This window comes from Carya illinoinensis, chromosome 9 (genome assembly GCF_018687715.1).
Source record: "Carya illinoinensis cultivar Pawnee chromosome 9, C.illinoinensisPawnee_v1, whole genome shotgun sequence".
NCBI lineage: Eukaryota > Viridiplantae > Streptophyta > Magnoliopsida > Fagales > Juglandaceae > Carya > Carya illinoinensis.
This window is the reverse complement of record NC_056760.1, coordinates 28,460,871-28,481,811: the sequence shown is the minus strand read 5'-3', so window position 1 is coordinate 28,481,811 and position 20,941 is coordinate 28,460,871. Positions and strand designations below refer to the sequence as shown.

The 20,941-nt window shown below is 35.0% G+C and overlaps 1 protein-coding gene across 1 annotated transcript; it reads right to left on the bottom strand.

Annotated features, from left to right (window-relative positions):
• Window positions 1–6,260: 6,260 nt before the first annotated feature.
• Window positions 6,261–19,214, bottom strand: LOC122277819 (replication factor C subunit 3). The gene is made up of 11 exons (XM_043088006.1): window positions 18,981–19,214; window positions 18,767–18,877; window positions 18,507–18,539; window positions 17,439–17,607; window positions 16,330–16,511; window positions 10,449–10,585; window positions 10,229–10,327; window positions 8,723–8,792; window positions 8,567–8,641; window positions 8,300–8,345; window positions 6,261–6,489 (listed from the first exon to the last, which is right to left on the bottom strand). The coding sequence occupies exons 1-11, from the start codon at window positions 19,062–19,064 to the stop codon at window positions 6,431–6,433; spliced, it is 1,065 nt and encodes a 354-aa protein (XP_042943940.1). The 5' UTR covers window positions 19,065–19,214; the 3' UTR covers window positions 6,261–6,430.
• Between the last annotated feature and the right edge of the window lie 1,727 nt (window positions 19,215–20,941).

Sequence of the window (20,941 nt, the reverse complement as noted above, 5' to 3'; positions counted from 1 at the left end):
TGAGGAAAAATGGCCCAACCACTTAGAAGCGGTTCTATTTTTTTAAACATAACAATGGCATTCATAATAAGTTAAACATCCAACTATTACAAATTTGCATCTAATAAAACTCAAGGCTGAATAAAATTTGGACATTGATACCACTGTTAAACAGTATCATCCACTAAAAGAGCATATCTCACAAGTAAGTGAGCTGACTCATTTCTTTTGTCTACCCACTTGCAGTATCATATTCCTTTGCCTTGAAAAATTCAGTTCCATAGATCCAATAGCTTCTTCAATCACAACCAAGGAATCTCCTTCCAAAAACAGACTAGAAAAGCCTATATGCAAAATCATATGAAGTCTCCTCAAAGTAGCCAAAGCATCAATATCATCTGCTTCAAACATCTTAGGAACTAAAGTTAAATCAACTTGCATCAAATCCCATGCCACACCAACAAAATGACCAGTAACCTATATCAATGGCAAAATTGAAGGATAACGTATACAACCAACATCTTTTTAACTACTGGACAGCCCCCAAAAACATGACAGTCATCTTCCACAACCAATTGACATAGAAGACAACCCCCATTAGAAAATAATACCATGCTTAAGTAAGTTCAGTCTTGTAGGAAGGTTATTCTTACAAGCACACCACCAATTTTTTTTTTACTTTATTTGGTAGATTCAAATTCCAAAACTAACGCCAAAAGGTTGAGAAATCTTTGGAATGAGAATTTTCAGCTCCTATTGTAGAATCAAACAATGCTAAGGCTAAATGATACCCCAACTTAATTGAATATTGCCCATTCTTAGTGCCTTGCTATACCAATTTATCTTCAAACTCTCTTGAAAGTAAAAGAAATTGTAAGATTGCATTAACAACAAAAGAAGGAAGAACAAATTGTAACAAATCCACATCCCAAGATCCAATATGCTAATGCATAAGCAAGTTAACAGTTGAATCTTCTTGAATAACATAATTAGGTGAAAGTAAGTGAGGTAACAAAAAAATTGGAACCCAATTATTGTGAATTATCCAATCTTTTATCACCCTTTCCAATCCTCCAAATACATCTATTCTTCAACAATGGTTTACTAGCACAAATACTTCTCCAAATATAAGATGGTTTCATACCCAAATTTGAATGTAAAAAATCAGTAGTAGGAAAATACATTACTTTATAAATCAGGACAGTAAGGAATTGGGATTCTAAATTATCCTCCAATCTTGTTTTGTAAGCAAAGCTAAATTAAACAATTCAAGGTTCTTAAAGCCCATACCCCCTCTCATTTTTTAAGAGCGTAAGTTTGATCAATTAATCCAATGCATCTTTCATTCAGATCGATTTTGACCCCACCAGAATTTTGAAAATAAACCCTCTAATTCCTTGCACAAAGTTTGGGCAGCCTAAAACAATTCATTGTATGAGTTGGGAAAGCTTGCTCAACTGCTTTGATTAACACTTCTTCACCCACCTGTGAAAGTAATTTTTCCTTCCACCCTTGTAACTTTTGCCAAATCCTATCTTTTAACTCCTTAAAAGTATTACACTTAGAACAACCAACCTAAGAAGGAAGACCCACATATTATCATGATGATGGAGAGCATGCACATCCCAAATAGCCATAATTGCACCAACCTCCTCCTGGATTGTGTATGGACTAATCAAAAGTTTAGATTTATTCATGTTAATTTGCTAACCTGAAGCCAATCCATGCTCTTGTATCAACTTCTTCAAATATTCATTTTGAGATCGAGTAGTTTGGCAAAATAATAGAATGTCAAAAAACAAAAGAGTAACAAAAGGAGCTCTAGAACACACTTTTGCACCTTTTATCATTTTTCTTTTCTCAGCAGTCTGAAGAAGAGAAGACAACCCACAACACATAATACAAACAAGTAAGGTGATAATGGGTCTCCTTGTCTCAAACCTCTTAAACCTCAAAAGAAAAAGCAGGCACACCATTAATAAGCACCTTATAAGAGATGAAATTAATACAAGACAATACAAGAGTCACCCATCTATGATCAAAACCCAGTCTCAACATAATTATTTCAAGAAAACCAGCCCATTCCACCCCATCATAAGCTTTACTCATATTCAATTTTAAAGACATCACATCCCTACTCTCTCTTTCTAATGCAATGCATAGTTTCAAACACCACAAGTACATTTTCAGTTATTAACCGATTTGATACAAAAGCACTTTGACTATCCGACACCATATGAAGTAAAATGGTCTTTAGCCTATTAATAGTAACTTTAACAATGTTCTTATAAACCACATTACACAAGCTAATAGGCCTAAATTCCATGACATGTTTTGGATTTCTTTTCTTTGGTACAAGGACAATAAAAGTCTCATTTAGAACAGAAGATACAACCCCAATATGCCAATATTTTTGAAAAAAACATTGGATAGAAATCATCAAGCCCCAGTGCCTTCAAAGGATGCATCTGAAATAAAGCAAACCCTACCTCATCCACCAAATAAGGTTTTAGAAGATCAACATTCATTGGTGTTGTTACCTTAGGAGTTACATAATCTAATACAATCTCCATATCCATCATATTAGATGTTGTAAAAAGACCCCCAAAATATGATTGAACAAGAGAATCAATTTCTCAACCTTCTTTCCAGCATCTAGAATCATCTCAAGGACGAGAAATAAAATTCCTTGATTGTCGTCAAGAAGCTTTTCGATGAAAGAACTTAGAATTCTTATCACCCAAATAAAGCCTAAAAGCCTTGGACCTTTGTTTCCACATCAACTCTTCATGCTCCACTAAAAGATTTATACCATGTTTGAGTGAATCCAAATTATTCTTGGAAAACAATAGTGGGTTGCCCACTAATAATTAATTCAAGTCATGTCGTTTAGCTATCAATTGTGCCTAAATATTGCCGAAATGACTACCATGTCATTGCTTTAAATGATAACTACACAATGAAACAACACTTCTCAAACCTTTTACCGAATCAGAATATTCCATTGATTGCCAAGAACTCAATATAATTTCCTCACACCTTGTTGCCCCTACCCACATAGCCTCGAACCGAAAAAGTTTCCTACCCCTTTTATGAGATTCAACTAAACCAATAGTATTGAGAATCAAACAGTTATTATTAGAATATGAAGTGGTAAGATTTATAATCCGAAATCCCAAACAAAGAGACAACCAATCAGTATTTGTGAAAAATCTATATATTTTTTCTTGAATGTGGCTACTCCCCTCCCTCATATTAGACTAGGTGAATAAAGACCCATTAGTTTCAAACTTTGAAAAAAAACAACAATCAACAACTCTAAAAGCTTACAAGTGCAATTCAACACAATCACGACCTTCCCTCTTTTCAGACCGTAATAAAATCTCATTGAAGTCTCAAAGCAAAACCAAGGACCATTAAGAGGGTTAGATATACCCTTCATCAACTTCCACATATCACACCTCCTACCAACTTCAGGGTGCCCATAAATTGTTGTGAGTTTCCACTTAATGATAGAAACCACATCAGAAACCCAAGTATCAAAATGATGCTTAGCATATGACAGAAACTCTAGATTAATCTCATGACTCCCGAACAGTCCTGTTGGGGGGGAGTTTTTCCATAGGCTCACATGGACTCTCAAAGCCTAAACCCACAAAAGGGGGATTCACTAAAGGACAACAAAATACGGAGAAAATGAGGGAAGACGAGAAGAGGAAAAAAATGAAGCAAAGCAATGTCAGGCTGGCAAGAGGAAAAGAAGGAAAAGACGTGAGAAAATGTGATGTGATATAAATGAAGGGAAAGAAAGAGATAAAAGGATAAGGCACAGACGACTTGGAATGGGGGCTTCAAATGGACCTTTTGGACAAACTCTTGGTTAGGCTTATCGGGAAAGCTTCTTTAACCTCCAGACACGGGATCCTACGATGTCTAGACCAGGAAGAGAGATCAATGAAATCTTTTGTACTATGAGGATGAGAGATCCTAAGAGACTATAAATTAAGTTTATTATAGTGGATTATTCCCTCCCCAAGTCCTTATAGACGTAGCCCAGTGTCGGTAGTCTTCGTTGCCACCGTAGTGAAGAAGTTTTCTCATTCACAACCCTAGCACATGGGCATCCCACATTTCCCATATAGTTTTGCCTCTTCTCATGGTCAGACCCAATACATTTTCCTTTACCTTTGAGCCTAGGCTTAGTTGGAGCCTTTATCAGACACAAAAATTAGACCACTTATCGCAGGCATTGGCCCAGACCCAAAATCAAGTTCATTTTCAGTAATTGCTATATCAATCTTCCCAACCGCCAAAGGTTTCACCACCAATACTCTAGCTGGAGAAACAATTGCCACCGCATGATTGGGCCCTCCTTCCAAAAACAAATCATTTGTACCTCCTGGAATTCCCAGAAGAATCCTTCTCAAACCCATCCATGGCAATATTTTTATGCAAGGAAAAACCACTACCCAATGCCCTCAACCAAGCACCAAACCCCAGCCCTCTCATACTCAGTCCAATTAGTCACTCATAATTCACAATCTTGATCTCAGTGGCCTAATTTGCGACAATAATAGTAAAAATTAGACAATTTTTCGTATTTGAAACGAACCCAAGTTACTGTAGCATCACCCAATACAACATGACATGTTTCACCCTTGACAACAATTTGTCAATATCTAAACAAACATGAATTCTTGAAAAAAAATACCCCATCCAGGAGAATATGCCATCAAATCTATATCTTCAACAACACCTAGAGATTCACAAACCTTTTTACAATTTCACCCATCATGCCCTTTATCGATAAATCATATATCCAAGGAAAACACTACTTTGCCGCCTGGGGTTGACCGCTCGGGTTGACCGCTGGGCAAAAAAAATTTTTTTTTTTTTTTTTTTTTTACTTAGTGATTAAGAAAGTGATTTAAAATGTATTGGTGTATTTTTTTTTTTACTTAATGATTAAGAAAGTGATTAAAAAAATGTGAAATGAAAAATGAAAAAAAAAAAAAAAAAAGTTTACACTAGGCGGTAAGCCCAGCGGTAAGGGTGAGGCGGCAGAGTAGCCTCACCCTATATCCAAACCCAAAAAAGGCAAAATTCATCTCAGTTTCATAAGGTTGGAGACCACCATCATAATTATGAAGAATTACCTAGGCTCTTATCAAAAGACCATGGACCATTACGAAGAACCTTGCCCGTATCATTTGCATCAGTAAATTGTGTCAAGAAGAGATTAACCCCCAAATCGAAAAATTGCATCCCTATCACAGGATTCTAGACTTTACGTATCATGGATTCAAAAGCTTCTTTGTTAAAAGATTTCCTTGTACAAAGTTTAAACAAAAGGCATTGATCACGACGATGTTTCAAAGAAGAATCTAGACAAGCATCCTGTACCAAGATCTCTGAATTCTCAACTTCATATAGAAAACCTTCTCCACTGATCAGTTAGATCATCATCCATTGTGGGATTGAATCTCAAAAACAAACCCCAATCAAAAGAAATTACTTGCAAAAATACAAGAAATTAGACTCCCAAGTGGCAAACAGATAAATTGCAATCCGAGAGAAGCACTAATCAAACAATTGCCACTCATAACTTTCTTTTTGAATTGCTCGACAATATCATTTACCATACTCCACAAACTTGTACGGAAGAGTTGATATTGCAAAGCAATGTAATTTGTCCAATTGCTCAGGATATATATAAGAAGAATTTTGCTACATAAAATCAATTTTACATACTTTTTATACACGAGTAATAAGATTGACTAAAATAGTAATTTTATATTAAAAAAATGATATAACCAATCTCATTAATGAAGTACATAAAAAATATATAAAAGTAACTGTATATAAAATGTTTTATATAAAAATGACCAGACCATTTTTATATTGCGGGATGGTACAAAGACGCAAGTTTTTTTTTTTTAAGCATTAAAAAATATGCTTCAATTTTTTATTTTTTTTAAAAGGCGAGTTAAGAAAACAAGTTGGGAAAACCAGAGAATATTTTTATTTTTAAATAAACGTTTAGTAATTTAATTTAATATATTATTTTAATTTGATTTTAATTTTTAAATAAATATCAAACTTAATGTGACATTTTTCTTGTAATTTATAAATTTAACTATTTTATATAGATAAAATCATGAATGTGTAGCGGAACATGATGTTTTGTTTCTGACTCAATATAGTGGTACAATGAAAGATGTGGCCTCAAGGAAAAAAGCACAAGAAATAGACTTTTTTTTTTTTTTTTTTTTTTGGGGGGGGGGGGGGGGGGGTTAACCTCGACATTTTTACTTTGCAGAACCACTATTTGGATCAAATACAATGACATCCAGTACCATGATAAAATTTAACAAAAAAAGAAAAAAAGGGAGCAAGTACACATCCATTTCAGCATGTTCTGCCTATTTTAGCATTGCAAGCAAGCCGGTCCTCAGCCGAACGTTGCAACGAGAAAAGACTTGTAGATGCTCATAAACTTGGCCACAAAGGCTGCAAAACCCATCAAACGAGGCTGGCCAGTTAGGTTATAAAGCAATGCTCATACTATTTTTTTTTTTTTTGAAAGAATGCTCATACTTCTTATTTCCCTGCTTGTGTGGAAAGAGAAACAAAGTATATATAGAGAAAGATGGATCAACAGATAGGGCATTCAGAGACTTGGGTCCTCCAGTTGTATACAAATATTAGGGGGCCCTGTATTTGGTAGTCACACCATGATATGCAGGTATTCATATGAAGCATGCGTTAGCAAGTGCCGAAACCTGTTTACACTAAACTAAAGAATGATTGTGGTTCTCATAATATAAAACTAACAGATTTTTGTTTCGAATATTCCTGAAATAGAAATCAGTTCTACACATGACCTATGCTCGAAGAAGATCATTCACACCCAAATAAAAGGCATGCTCTGATGAGCAATAATGTTGAGATCACATAACATTGAATAAAAAGACAAACATAGCATGTGAACTAGTAAAAGAACACATGCAGCTGAGGGAAAATCAGAAGAAACAACATGGTACTGCTCTCATAATTTTACATAGACTTGTATTTCTATTTTCCCAAAGCCATTTTCACAAGTCCTAACCATAGACTTTATCTAAAAATTTAGTCCAAGATTTTATTTTTTTTAGCAAAATGTAGGGTGCAGGCAAGTTCCTATGCATTACATTCATTCATTTTCAAAATCTCTAGACATGGGACTCCACAGAATTGTCGAGTTTGAGAAATATACCCTATGATTAAATATAAACATAGACTAAATAAATAAATCTGTGTGCATGTCAAATAATTCTAGCACGAGTTCTTCACTCAATTTGAAATATATCAAGAAACAAGTTTTTTTCCCCAAGTAAAACAAGTACAATAGAAAACCTCTGGTTGAATTAAATCTACTTCCTCCGACTAGAAAAAGTTCTACAAGCATGACAGGCAAGCACCTCAAGTCTAACTAGGCCTAAAAAATCCTACTTAATTGGGGTCCGGATTCTCTTCCACCCAAATGGTATCAGCCAAAAGCATCTTTCATGCCATTATATAGTTATACTACTCCCTGCCACCTTCGTATATATCATCTCTTTGTTCTCTGTCTACCATATCTCTTCATTTATCTCAATACCACCATTTTCTATCAAAATTAACGCACTAGCGTGGCTCATATAATAGTCATGTTTCTATTAGACTGAACATATCACCTTCAGGATGTAAAACAGTGTAATCAAGATATGCTGTGGTACATATGAGGTACAGAAATCAAGAATTCGAGATGGATAACTCAACATAAAATAATATAACTGCAACAAAATAAAGATTGCACTTTGTAAAACCCACAAATAACTTGTAGATAGCAAAAAGAGATTTTAACATAATGTCTAAGGACAAAAAATTGGAACGATTGTGAACATTCAGCACAAGTCACATAATTAAATGCAAAAAGGGGGTTTTAGTTTAGGAAAAAAAAGGGCTAAAAGGGGAGTAGGACTGTTCTGCATGTATATGTACTGAATTTACAAAGGTTATATGAAAACAACTTGGGCTTCAACTTGGCTTCAATCTATATAGTGAGGATGAAACCTCTGAAGATATTTTTTCTAACAATTTTATTAAGCTGAACTATAATGTTCAGAATAGAAAATGAAACCCACAAGAAATTGGAGCATAAATCTTAGCATCTTTAAATCATTTTGTTTATAGAATTTGTGAAGTACAGAACAGAGCATAAAAGTGGAACAAGCAATTAAAAGATTGTCTATGCTTTTGTGTGGCTTCATTATTTCAAACAGTTACAACAGTCAAGTACCTTCAATGTGAAATATGGCTTTCTGTCCAAGACGCATCCTATGTTCCTGTAGAAAAATATAAAGATGGATTAATAAATGCCTTGTTTTCACTCAGTATACAGTTGAGATCAGATAGATAGTGTATGTCTGTATGTGTGCACGTGCGTTTCTGTGCAGAATTATACAGAACACAAGGGCATCACATATATGGAGCCTTATTTGACTGCTCAATGCAAACAAGACTTATATGGAAGATATAACCTGAAACAGAAAAGATATTAGCTTACATAATATGCAGCCCAATGGCAAACCTCATGTTTTAGTTCCACATCCAATTTCTTCAACAATTCATAGAGCAGCCTCTGAGCCATCCAAAAATAAGTAATAAGAACTCAATCAAATAGAGAAAGTAAAACTTACAATAACATGAAAGGAGTCTTTACCTTCAGGATGATCTCTGGAGGAATACAATTAACAAGTAGCTCATACAACTTCCCTCGAACTTGAAACAGCCTAAAGCACATGGAGAAATGCATAACTAAATGGTTCAAAGCAGCATGCATACCCAAGGAAATGCAAGTACCAATTGCATAACTATAAAATTCATTTAGAATGCAAAGCAAGAAATCATCCATACTAGCTATTCGTGTGTTCAAATTGGTCAGATGCTATTGATAAAAATTTGAATAGATTATAAACTGGATATGAACCTCTCGAAAACAACAAGATGGAATTTGTCGAATGCTTCCATGAACTACACAGTGAACATGACACTGGTCCTATCCTCTCCAACCAATCACTTGTCTCCCTCCAAGGGAATAAGGGTATTGTGAAAACCAACCGCAACAAACCCGACTTTCAAGTCATCTTAACTCTAATGTTAGTGGTGAAGAAATAGGTAGTCTGATCATAAATAAAAACCCAATACTTTACAGTTTTACCAAATTTTAGATTATAAATGACGGGGGCAATGCATTTCTGTTGTGTGTGTGTGTGTACATATATTACTTCTCAATCATGAATGGTCATTTCAAATATGATTATCATAGAGTTCCCCCTAAGCTTGTACAAAACTCATCATTTATAAAGGCATTTTCACCACAAAGATGGACCAATTGCAGGGGTATATAACAACAATAAAAGCAAACAAGCTTCTTATTTTATTTATTTGATATGGACAATTTTAGCTTTCAAGGTTAACTAATATGCTGGTTTGGAGGAGTTGTATATAAGAAAGAAAGATAAAGGGTCTTAGGGCTAACAAATACAATGAGCCAAACACACAATTCTACTGGGCACACCCAACAATCAAAATCAACCAGCCCAATCACAATGCTAGCTCGCAATGGGTTGAACTCCAAAACCTCAAATTCAAAAGAATGAGGAGCACCACTACACCACAAGCTATTGGCATGTGAAGCATATTAAGGTGGAAAGTTAGTGGTAAGACCTAAAGCCTGCATATCAACTCCACAAGTTTAGCCTATTAAAAATGGTTGCTAAGAATACTAATTAAGAGTATAGGAGGGATTGGGCATGGTATGCATCAAAGCATGACAATGATAATCAAGGATGTCTGACATAAAATGAACAAACGGTGATTAACTTACACATACATGATGCTGAAATGGATGATGAAATTTGATGGTAAAATGTGACATCTAAACCGAATTTTCTGAGTGACAACAAAGGACAACTGCATTACTTTGTAAACAATAAAATGAAATGATAGAATGAAATTTCTTCCATGATAGCACCAAAAGATCACACTAGTGCCAGATGCAACTCACCATGCTAATTAAAATGAAAATATTGAGTATTATTTAGGGAAAACATTGAAGAAACATAATGGGGCAATGACAAAGGTACCAACAAAGATAGGTATAACATTTAGATTTTCACTATATTGTTATAACATTACAATACACTTCAATTCATAAAGGTTAAACCTTTTAGGACTCTGCTCCTTCATTATGTCAGATGCTATTTCAGCAACATACTCCTCCCAATCCATTGGGGGTATTACTTGTTTGCTTGTAAAAGGATACCTATATCCAAGTCACATTAGAAAGATAGCTATCAGAAACTTTGTGGTGCTATTTAAGGAAAAAGTGATGAAGAATAGCAAGAAAACAATAATGATCAATGAGTGGCATTATGGAACTCAACTGTTGGACACGACAAGTCTCAAATGACAATATGGCTCTCCTTAGACTTCGATTTGACTTTTCTGCTATACGAGCAGCAAATCCAGCTGGAAGTTGCAGTCCTTCTTTATTCCCAATAAATTCTAATACCTTAGCAATCTAGCAAAAATGAAGGTCACATTAAATCATTAGATGAGACATAATAAACAATATAATTAATACCCTGATCTATTTCAACTTCCTTTGCCTTTCGCAAGAAAACGAAGGCACTACATAATATTTCATAAGATCAATTCCACAAATTGAAAGCCGAAGAGTTCAAAAATGAGATTCATCCAAGGAACAGAATTGGCCACGATCAAGGACTTCAACACATATTTATTGCTTATGTCTGCTTGATGGTAGTTTTCAACTTCTCTTGAAAGCAGTGAAGCCATCTTTATCACTCCCTATTTTACTTTACAAATTTAAATCCTAGCATGTCCAAGTTTTGTCAAGCCTACCAGAGTAATTATCAGAAATATATCAGACTCAACAAGGGCAGATTTTGGCTTTTATCAGTCCATAGGAAGCAAAGACAGTTATTTGAATTAAAATTACAGATCATGTCTGTGTGAACCTATAAAATAACTCAAGAACCAATTCCCATGGCTATTTTTCCTATGACTTGTGTAGATGATAATTAAAGAATGCGTGCTGAGAGATTCTTCATTTCTCAGGAGATATGAATGAAGTTGCAAATGCTAGGACCGTCCAGTATTGTTAAAAGCACTGGGCACAAATGCCATCTATAGCCTAGGCACAAAGCGCAAAGTGCAAGTGCATGCGTGATTGAAGTTAAGAGCATATTTTTAAAATTAATTTACAATAACAAAAAAAAAAAAAAAAAAACCACAAAAACCAATGAAAAAAAGGCTTAACAATCAAGATAGTAACATATTTAGCCTGTTAACTCAATTTTTTTTTTTTATAAGTAATTATTAACTCAATTTATTAGAGTAATGCAACATGAAAATCATGTAACCGACTAATTACATAGATTTAGGAACTTTTGGTCAAACACCGTCGTGCTTTGGGGTACTTAGGTTTAAGATCCTGTAATCTTTTCTTTTTTTTTTTTTTTTTTTCAGAATTAACCACATGTGCTATGACTTATGAGTTGATTGGTAACACCCCAAACCTTCAAGTTTCTAGACTAGGAAAGTTAGGGTTACACTAGGATTAGGGTTTCTAGTTTTAGAAAGTTTGGACTTAGCCCAACAAATGAGCCCAAGCCCATATCGAGCCCATTAAGATCAAGGGAGGGCAAGCAAGCCCAAGCACTATGCTCCTAATCCAAGCACAATTCCTAATACAAACACAATTCCTAGTTCAAGCATGACTCCTAATCTAATGATAACTCCTAGTTTATTTTCAACCTCTAATCTAATCAAAAGGAAATCACATCTCCTAGCCCTATCCGAAAACCCTAAGATAGACCTAATCTGAGTCAAAACACTAGGACTGACCTAGTCCAAGTTAAGAACCCTAGCACTAGCCAAAAACCCTAGGGTGACTAGGGCACCAAGCATGTTTCAGATTCCCCCAAGGCAAAACACTAGAAGTCCTATCTCACTTGGACTTGCATCCCACAAACTCTATATACCCTAAACTTGGCACGCGCGCGCGCGCGCACACACACACACACTTCACCCCTCAAGTCGGTGCTGCAAGCCCATTACTCTCTCTACAATTCAAGCCACACCCAATTCACTTCACAAACCACACATTTGGCCACCACCATCAAGCCTCCCCACGCTGTGCATCACCCCACTCCGTAGGTAAGTTTCTCTGGTATTTTATCACAAAATCACACACATGCATGTCATGGGTTAGCCACCCTTACCTGAACACATACACACACATATGTTCGGATTAGTCACCATATACCCAAGCACTCACACACCCAAGTCATGGGTTTAACCACCCCATAGCCGAGCACACCACCATCCAAAACTACACCGCCCTCACGGTATCACGACCCTCAATTACACATTCATTGTATGTCCCAACCACCAAGGCATTTAGAGCACCCCTTAGCTGACCACAAGCCAAGGAGAATCAGTGTTTTGCAACCCCAAGCCTCTTGGCCTCCCATTCCACTATATGCATTAAAACCCTAAGCATGTTATGAGATATTAGTGTAAGTAAAGAAGGAAAGAGAGAGTCACATAGTACAACACCTAGACCGAGCAAGCATGGCTCGGCTAAGCCCCAAACCAAGAGTGATATAAGCCCCAAATAGAGAATGATACAAGCCCTCAAAACCGAGCATATCATGAACCCTAGACCCGAGTATTTCACAAGCCCTAAGCCAAGCATGTCACAAGTCATAAGCCATAAGCCATAAGCCAAGTATGGTATAAACATGAAACCAAGCATGCCATAGCATAGCATTGAGTAGACATAGTGATAGGGAAGGAATAGAGACAACCAAGAGATCCATGCATGAAGCATAATGCGTATAATGATTTAGAAAGTTTACATGATTCCTTAAATTATTATAGGTTCAATTGAAAGATTACGACTAGGGGATTTTTTCCTTGAATTACCCAAGGTGCATTAGCGGAAAACTCCTTATTGAGGGCCTGTGCAACCTCAGGATTAGTCGGGATGCTGTTCCTAGACACCCAACGCCAATCAAAAAAAAAAAAAAAAAAAGAAAGATTAGGAGAAATGGACAATTAGCTTAAATTGTATAAGGATCGAGGTAAGTGACTATGATCATGTTCTTCTACACATTGCTTTATAGTAAACTATAAGAGTTATTTTGCAAAAGTGTGTATATATATACGCAGTACATGTTTTCAAAAGTATATATGTATGTATAAGCCCTTCTTTGAGAGCCCCTTTGTATGAACCCAATGTGTTATGATGATATATGCTCTATGATGTTGGAACTACAAGACTGTTGTGTGACTAAATACTATACTGCATGACTGATTATGAAAGATAAGGTAAAGGTTAAGGTAAAAGTTAACGTAAAGAGCAGAGAAAGAATGTATGAATGCATGTGTTTGATGAGGTTAATGAATTGGCCATATAAGGTTAGGGACAGTGCCATGAGGTTAGGACGGATGGCAATGTCAAAATGCATCATTGGCAGTGCACCTAGTGATGACCTATTCCCGAGGTTCGGTTCTTAAGCTGGTTGCTCCGGGAAGAACCATTGATCGCGAGGGTAGCCAACCCTAACACACGAGAGTTAACAGTGTGTACTAGCCATAATGATGAGGTTAAGGTAATGAATGAATGATTAATGATGTTAAGATTTTTTTTATTTTTTTATTTTATAACTGTTGTATATTAATTCAAATAGGCATAATCCAAGTACACAAGGGGGTATACAAGAGGTACAACCTATTTAGGAAGAATAAATAGAAACAAGGAAATCATGAAAAGTGAGGCCATTGAAATATACAGCTTCCCAAGAAAACAAAGTTCTAACAAAAAGTAAAAGAATCTCCTCCAATGAACACTCAGTATCTTCGAACGTCTTGTCATTTCGCTCTTGCTAGATGCACCAAAGAATGCGTATAGGAATCATCTTACACACAACTGAGATTTATGGAATACCGCCAAGGTTCATCCAACATGCTAGAAGTTTGACCACTATTGGAAGCATAAGCCAAGCTAGTTCTACCCATCTAAATACATCGTCTCATAATGCTCTGGCAACCTCGCAAGTATTAAGGAAGATTAATACTTATGCTTGAAGATGAGGTAAAAGAATGTTTCTTAAATACCTTATGATTTATGTTTGATTTATGCTTGAAGTTGAGTTTTTCTAAAGAACAATATTTTAAATGAAAACCCTATGAAGGTGAGAAAGAATCAGAAGATGCTGTGGGTGAGGATGTTTTCCAGGGAGTTGACATTGACAATGAGGCTTGAGTCTTAGAGAGAAGATTTAGATTTTACCTTCACCATTAAATGATTTATGCTTCCGCAATGCCTAGCACAAATTAGACTACTATATTTAAATAAGTGCTATTGAATAAGATGTTTATTTTTGAGATGTCCATCAACATTAATCGAAAAACACATAACAACTTCACAAATTGCCACATTTCAACTTAAACTTTTCTAAATAATTAGTTTGTTAAAAATGATAATAAATTAACTTTTAATGTAAAAATATTTTTTATTTAAATATAAAACTTAGAAAAAAAATCCGGAATGCCCACCATGGACTGGCCCCACCCACATGGGCAAACTTTACTTTTTTTTTTATTAGTAAATAGGAATTTTATTAAAATTAGGCGAAGCCAAGTACATGGGACATCTTCAAGAACCACACCTATGCATGAATGTCTAAAGATACAAGAAAATCATGTACGTTCATTCCATTAAAGTCTATCACAATTGACCAATGGAAAAGTATACTTAAAGATAACATATTATATAAATGTCTTGTGCTTTACTTGGATTAGTATATCAAGTTCAAGGCATATGCATCACAATGACATTATGTGGAGCTATGGTATGTAAATGATCTTCAATATCATCTGAATACTTAAGAGTATTTGTTTACATCTTTTCTGGGCCTTAAAATGATTATATATATATATATCTATATATATATTTATACACAACACATATATTTAAATTATAAAAGCACAGTTTTCTTTTAAGCTTAATAAGCTCATACAAAAAGCCCCAAAAGGCACAGTTTATATTTGTAAATGTGATTCACTTTTAATAAGTGAAGAGCTGCGCTTCAGCGTGCTTTTAACAAAACTAACACCACCATAATACAGGAGAACAGCATGTCAAGAGAATAAAACAAAAAAGGGAGGATCAAGAATATATAAGCAATCAGTATCTGCTATAAATAGCATATTATAGTGCCATCCTCACCATCTAAACTATAAAGATAATGAATGCTGAAATCATTAAGGTTCCAGTATACTATTTGTATATCTGATAGGGGACAAGCTGTTGGTTCCTTTTAAGAACCAGCTTTTGTTGTGCTATATAGATTATGGATAACTTCCCATCTCATGGCTAGCGAGTTCATGTTGGTCCTCAGTCATAATATGTAATTGAATTGCATTCTTCCATAAAATTGAATTGCATGATATATGACTGCTAAACATTCTCAGCATCAATGGTTGTTTATTGCACAACTTATCTCTTTACAATAAAAGGACATGACACTAGTAATTGATGTAGGCATAGAGAAAATAAAAAATTTTGAAGCACTTGCTTGGCGCCTAGGACATCATTGATACATAATGTTTGTTGTTGTCTACGATTTTCAAATATCATGACGTAGCAATTTTAGTACATAATGTATACAATTTTCAAACATAATTGATACATAATGTTCGGTAACAATTTTGTAGTTGACAGAGAAAAAGATTCACAAGTGATTTTTCATAAAGCTGATATTGCTCATTATAATAATATAATTTAATGAGGCACAGCATAGCACAAGAACTTCTTATGGGTAGCTGGTGATTCAAAACTAGACAGCAAATTGCATAAAATTCCCCTACCACAATGCTATCTTGATCTGTAATAACTTTTTCCAAGAAAGTTAAGTACATTGAATCTACAGACTTTTAAAACTTTAAAGGAAATGATTTAACCATGCAAAAAATAGTAGCTAACATGATAAATAGTAGCTAACATTCGTTTAAGGTCCTTGTCAAAGTACTAAAGAAACATGATAAAACATAAAGAAATTTCCTAAACCCAATTCCACCCTATCATAAATGGAATGCATTTGTGTCTATGTGTTGCCAATGTAAATAACCTAATGTTTTATTGCTATTAAATGTACAGTCATATCCAATGCACATTACTGATCCAGAATAATTATTCATTCAGAAATAATTAGGCAGGAAAAAATCTTTAACCTCTTCTTCTGTTGGTGCATTTATTTGAACATTCAAGCAGCGGGATCGGATTGCTTCAGTAACCTTTGATGAACTGTTGCAGCATAGTATCAGCCGGCAATAAGCACTATATTTCTCCATAGTTCTTCTGAGTGAATGCTGAGCTTCTCTGGAAAGCTTGTCTACCTCATTCAGCACTAATACTGACAACAAACAAGAAGAGATGTCACAAGAAATAAAACTTACAAATAGAGTTGTGAGAAGAGAACACAAACATCTTTTCACTGCTATCTTAATTTCACTGTTAATCTTTACAAGCCTCATCATTTCAAACCACTCAACCAAAAGGGGAAAAGAAACTGGAAGGACAGGAAAATAGGAGAAAAAAACTTGCCCGTTAGGTATTATCATAAAAAGATTAACTACTAATATAAACAACCTTGAGGTGAGCAATCAATTTTTAAGATTGGAAGTATAAAAAAATTTGTCTTTATTTTTTTATGTTTTGCATGGTGTTTGTTTTCTGTGGACTTGAGCTATGCCACCTTTCTTGTGTTTTTTCCCCTAATATGTCTTATTACTTTTCAAGGAGAAAGGATTGAGAGGATATACCAAATTATTTTCTTATCTTGTGGACATTGACTTGACTTCTTTGACTTTCCTAACAAAATTATTTAATCTTATAGATTGTACCAATTGCAGACAAAACTAAAAAGGCATCCAATAGCAAGATTTTTTTTAAAAAGCATGAAATGCATGCAGAATGAGTGTTACTGACAGGTATCGTACTCTGAAGTTCTTTTGGTTATAGAATTTCTATCGTCTAGAACAATCAGGAGATTTATAGAAGAAAAATAAAGGGTAATGATTCTGGCAGAAAAATGCTCTGGGTTGGTGTAATTGCTCATAGGTCAAATCAATCATAGTTACGAATTGATCCATTTGATGTATTTGCCATTAAACTCTAGGCTACATGTTAATTGCTTTCAACCTTCACAACAGAGAATCAAAATGAAGCAATGTTGAATTTCTCAAAATGTCAGAAACGAAATCTGATATTGAAAGATGTATGTACAAAGTAGCAATCAGTATATGTCAAATAATGAAAAATAAATTTCATTTTGATTCACCTTTGAAACCTTTCTTTCCTTTTGTGTCAATAGGTCTATTTTTAGCTATTTCTTTAATTATTTCCTGAACTATATATCTGTCCTGAAACCCTGCATCACTAGGATTCAGCTCCACATGGTTGGTGCTTGACAATGTAGTAAGCTCTATATCAAGAGTTCTACTTCCAGCCTGAAACAAGATCATTGAAAGATCTGTTAATATTGACCCTTCACCACTTGGCCAAAAATGCAGAGGATTGAATCAACCATCAACTATTTGCACCAAAAATGCTGAAACCTCTATCAGTAGTTGCAAGTTGAGTGAAAGTGATAGCAGAGACTACAATGGACCTTATATAGAACATAAAGAAATTCAGGACTGATTCCTTTGGGTAAAGAGCATAGAATCTTCAAAATACTGAATTCATGTCATTTTGCTCAAAAAAGAACTAGAGAAATTTGTGCTCTAAAATCCAATTAAAAGACTTCAGAATTTATTAAAGCTCCACTTATTCTTATCAATATTCTTTCCAAATATCTGTCCTGGAGTGAAAAATATAAACACAATAGGAGACGAAAGAAACTAACCACAAAAAAATAACAAGCTTATCCACTCTATGTAAAAATTTATTTATCTAGAAATGTATGGTGCCTTATGCCCCATTAGAATGATGAAAAGCAAAAGAAAAACAAACAAACCATCAATACAGCAATTTTTTTTTTTTTTTTTTTTTTTATAAATACAAACCACTCCATCACAATTTTTTTGATTGGTGATCACAATTTTTTTATATATAAACACCACTCCATCACAATTTTATACAAACCATTCCGGCAGAACTAGAAATAATATTCCATATTCCAAACAAAGCATGAGAGAGAGGGAAAACAAAGCATTCCAGATAGTGCAACTACTCAATAAAGTATGAGTGTCATGTTTCAGCATGTTGTATGACTTTACCGGTTTTAAAAAGGGGTAATTCACAAAAGCATAAAATTATAAATAATCTCATTAATTTCACCAAGATCAGTAGTTTTCCGTGCTCCAAATAAGTATCAAGTATATTAACTAGGATAGGAAAAGCTTACATCAACTTTCCATGTCTTATTCTCCACCTTCACCTGCAACCAAAACGAAGATAAATTTTCAAGAATCTACCACAAGTTACCAAGTCAACAAAAAAGAGCCTCAGATAAGAGAGAAATTCTGCTTTATAATTTCTTCCCACATTTTCTAGGCAATCAAACGAAGCAATAAAGCCAATTGGAAAAATTTTCTAACCCAACCAACGTAAGACCCGAAACAAAAAACAATAATTCAAAAAGGAATAAGATAGGATAAACGGAACCTTCTCAGCGCCAGGGCCAAACATCTGACGAAGAAGGGCCATGATTAGGGTTTTTTTGCCGGAGCCGGGTGGGCCGTAGAAGAGCAAATGCGGGCAGTCCTGCTCCATGACCTGTTGTGTTCATTGACATGTATTTCACGGAAGAAATTTAGAAAGTTCACAGCTTAGGGAACAAATTGAAACCATAAAAAAGAAGAGAAATTGATGAGCGTACCAGCTTCTTGAGGTTTTGGGCAATGACTTGGTGCACCATGACCTGGTCTAAGGTCTTGGGTCTGTACTTGTCCACCCACAACATCTTTCTATTCAGAACTGCGGCTTCGAGGAGTATGGGAGGGGAAGGGAGATACTCGAGAGTGTATGGAGATATATTGGGAAGGGTGACCTGGAAAAAAATATATTGGGAGAGGCAAAAGTGGCGGGAAAGGTCCGAAGGGTTGAGACTTGAGCTCCATCCACTTTTCTTTTGTTTTTGTTTTGATAAACTACTGGACCATCTAAACTCGTTGTGTCCGGTCCATGCTTTCAAAAAAGTTCAGATAATAAATTGAAATGAGATAAATTAAAATATAAATTAAAAAAAATCATTATTATTATTATTTTAAAATTTTAAAATATTAAATTATTTAATTATATTTTATTTGAAAATTTGAAAATATTAAATTATTTAATTGTATTTTATTTAAAAATTTAAAAAAAATTAAAATGATTAGAAGAGATGAATCAAAAAATTTTTTGTATAATGATTAGAAGAAACGAGTTAAAAGATTTTTTGTATCTAAACCTTCTTGACACTACATGCTAGTCGACCAAATATGGCTTTTGTCCAAAATGGGCCCATTGAAGTATGGGAAAACGCTACTCCCATTTATAAAACTTACCAACAAAATGTGACATCTCCAAATTTTTCTTAGAATTGGACAAACATCTAAAATGTCAAGATATACAACTCAATATTATCTCTTTCGTTCGTGACATATAAAGATGCAATATTTCTAATATACATAGAGTATTATGCAATATTTGTAACGAATAATTTTTTTTAAACAACACTATGCAACAAACTGATAATATCTCAAGTACTCAAAACATGATCTATACGTACTTGAAAAAATAGACATCCATGATTATAATGAGAGTCTCAGAAGACTATAATCTCAAAAGTATAGGAGACCGAGCTCCATAATTACATCACTAAAATATAACTATTGAGCTAGTTCGTTGAACAATTCATGTAATTCAACTAATAATGCCCTAATACTATCTAAAAATCTAACTAAGGAAGTCACAAGCCCCACATTGCGTCGGCGTCACCAAATCAACCTCTTATAGTCTGTAGGCTTCGCTCCCTCTGTAATGACTCGTTTTTATGTGTATTTTCACTGAATGAGTATTTTTAATTTAATTAATATATTAATTCTTTTATTTTAAATTATTGTATTTTAAATTGATTTTATTTTATTTGATGTGGTGTTTAATTTATTTTAATCGTTTTATGGTTTTAAAATCGTTTTCGGCGGATCAATTTTTTGATTCCGGAGTGAGAACTGGATCTCATTTCTTTTCCCTCATCTTTTCTTTTTCCCTTTTTTTTCTTTTTTCTTTTCTTTTTCTTTCCCTTTTTCCTTTTTCTTTCTTTTTCTTTCTTTCTTCTTCCTCCTTCTTCCCATGCGCGTGCAAGCTGCTTCTTTCCTTCCCGTCGCCGACCCGTTGACCCGCCCAGATCGCCGTCGTTCGGCCGGCATGGCCAATACCACCCCCACCAAAAAATTTCCCTCTGGGCGGTGATCACTCCCACCAAATATCACCACCATCCGAGCCGCCGATCACCATCTAGAGCACATCTAAACCGCACGGCTTTTTGCCGATTCCGGCGCCGTCGCTCCACCTCCAGCCACCACCTCTTCACAGCTTCTTCCTCTACCTCTTGTCGACCTAACCCACCCAATTTCAGCCCCGATCTATTGCCGGAGCAGCTCCCACGAGCTCAACTCCGATTTGGGCTTTTTTCGCTTCCACCACCGTTTCCACCATCACCCACGGCCAAAGCTCACTTTCACTAGCTTCATAAACATCTCAAGGTCATTTCCTATCAATTTCGTATCTTGGTTTGTCACCGTTCAAAAGTGGGTAATTATTATCCACGGCTACAGTGTAAAATACACTGTTGCGTTG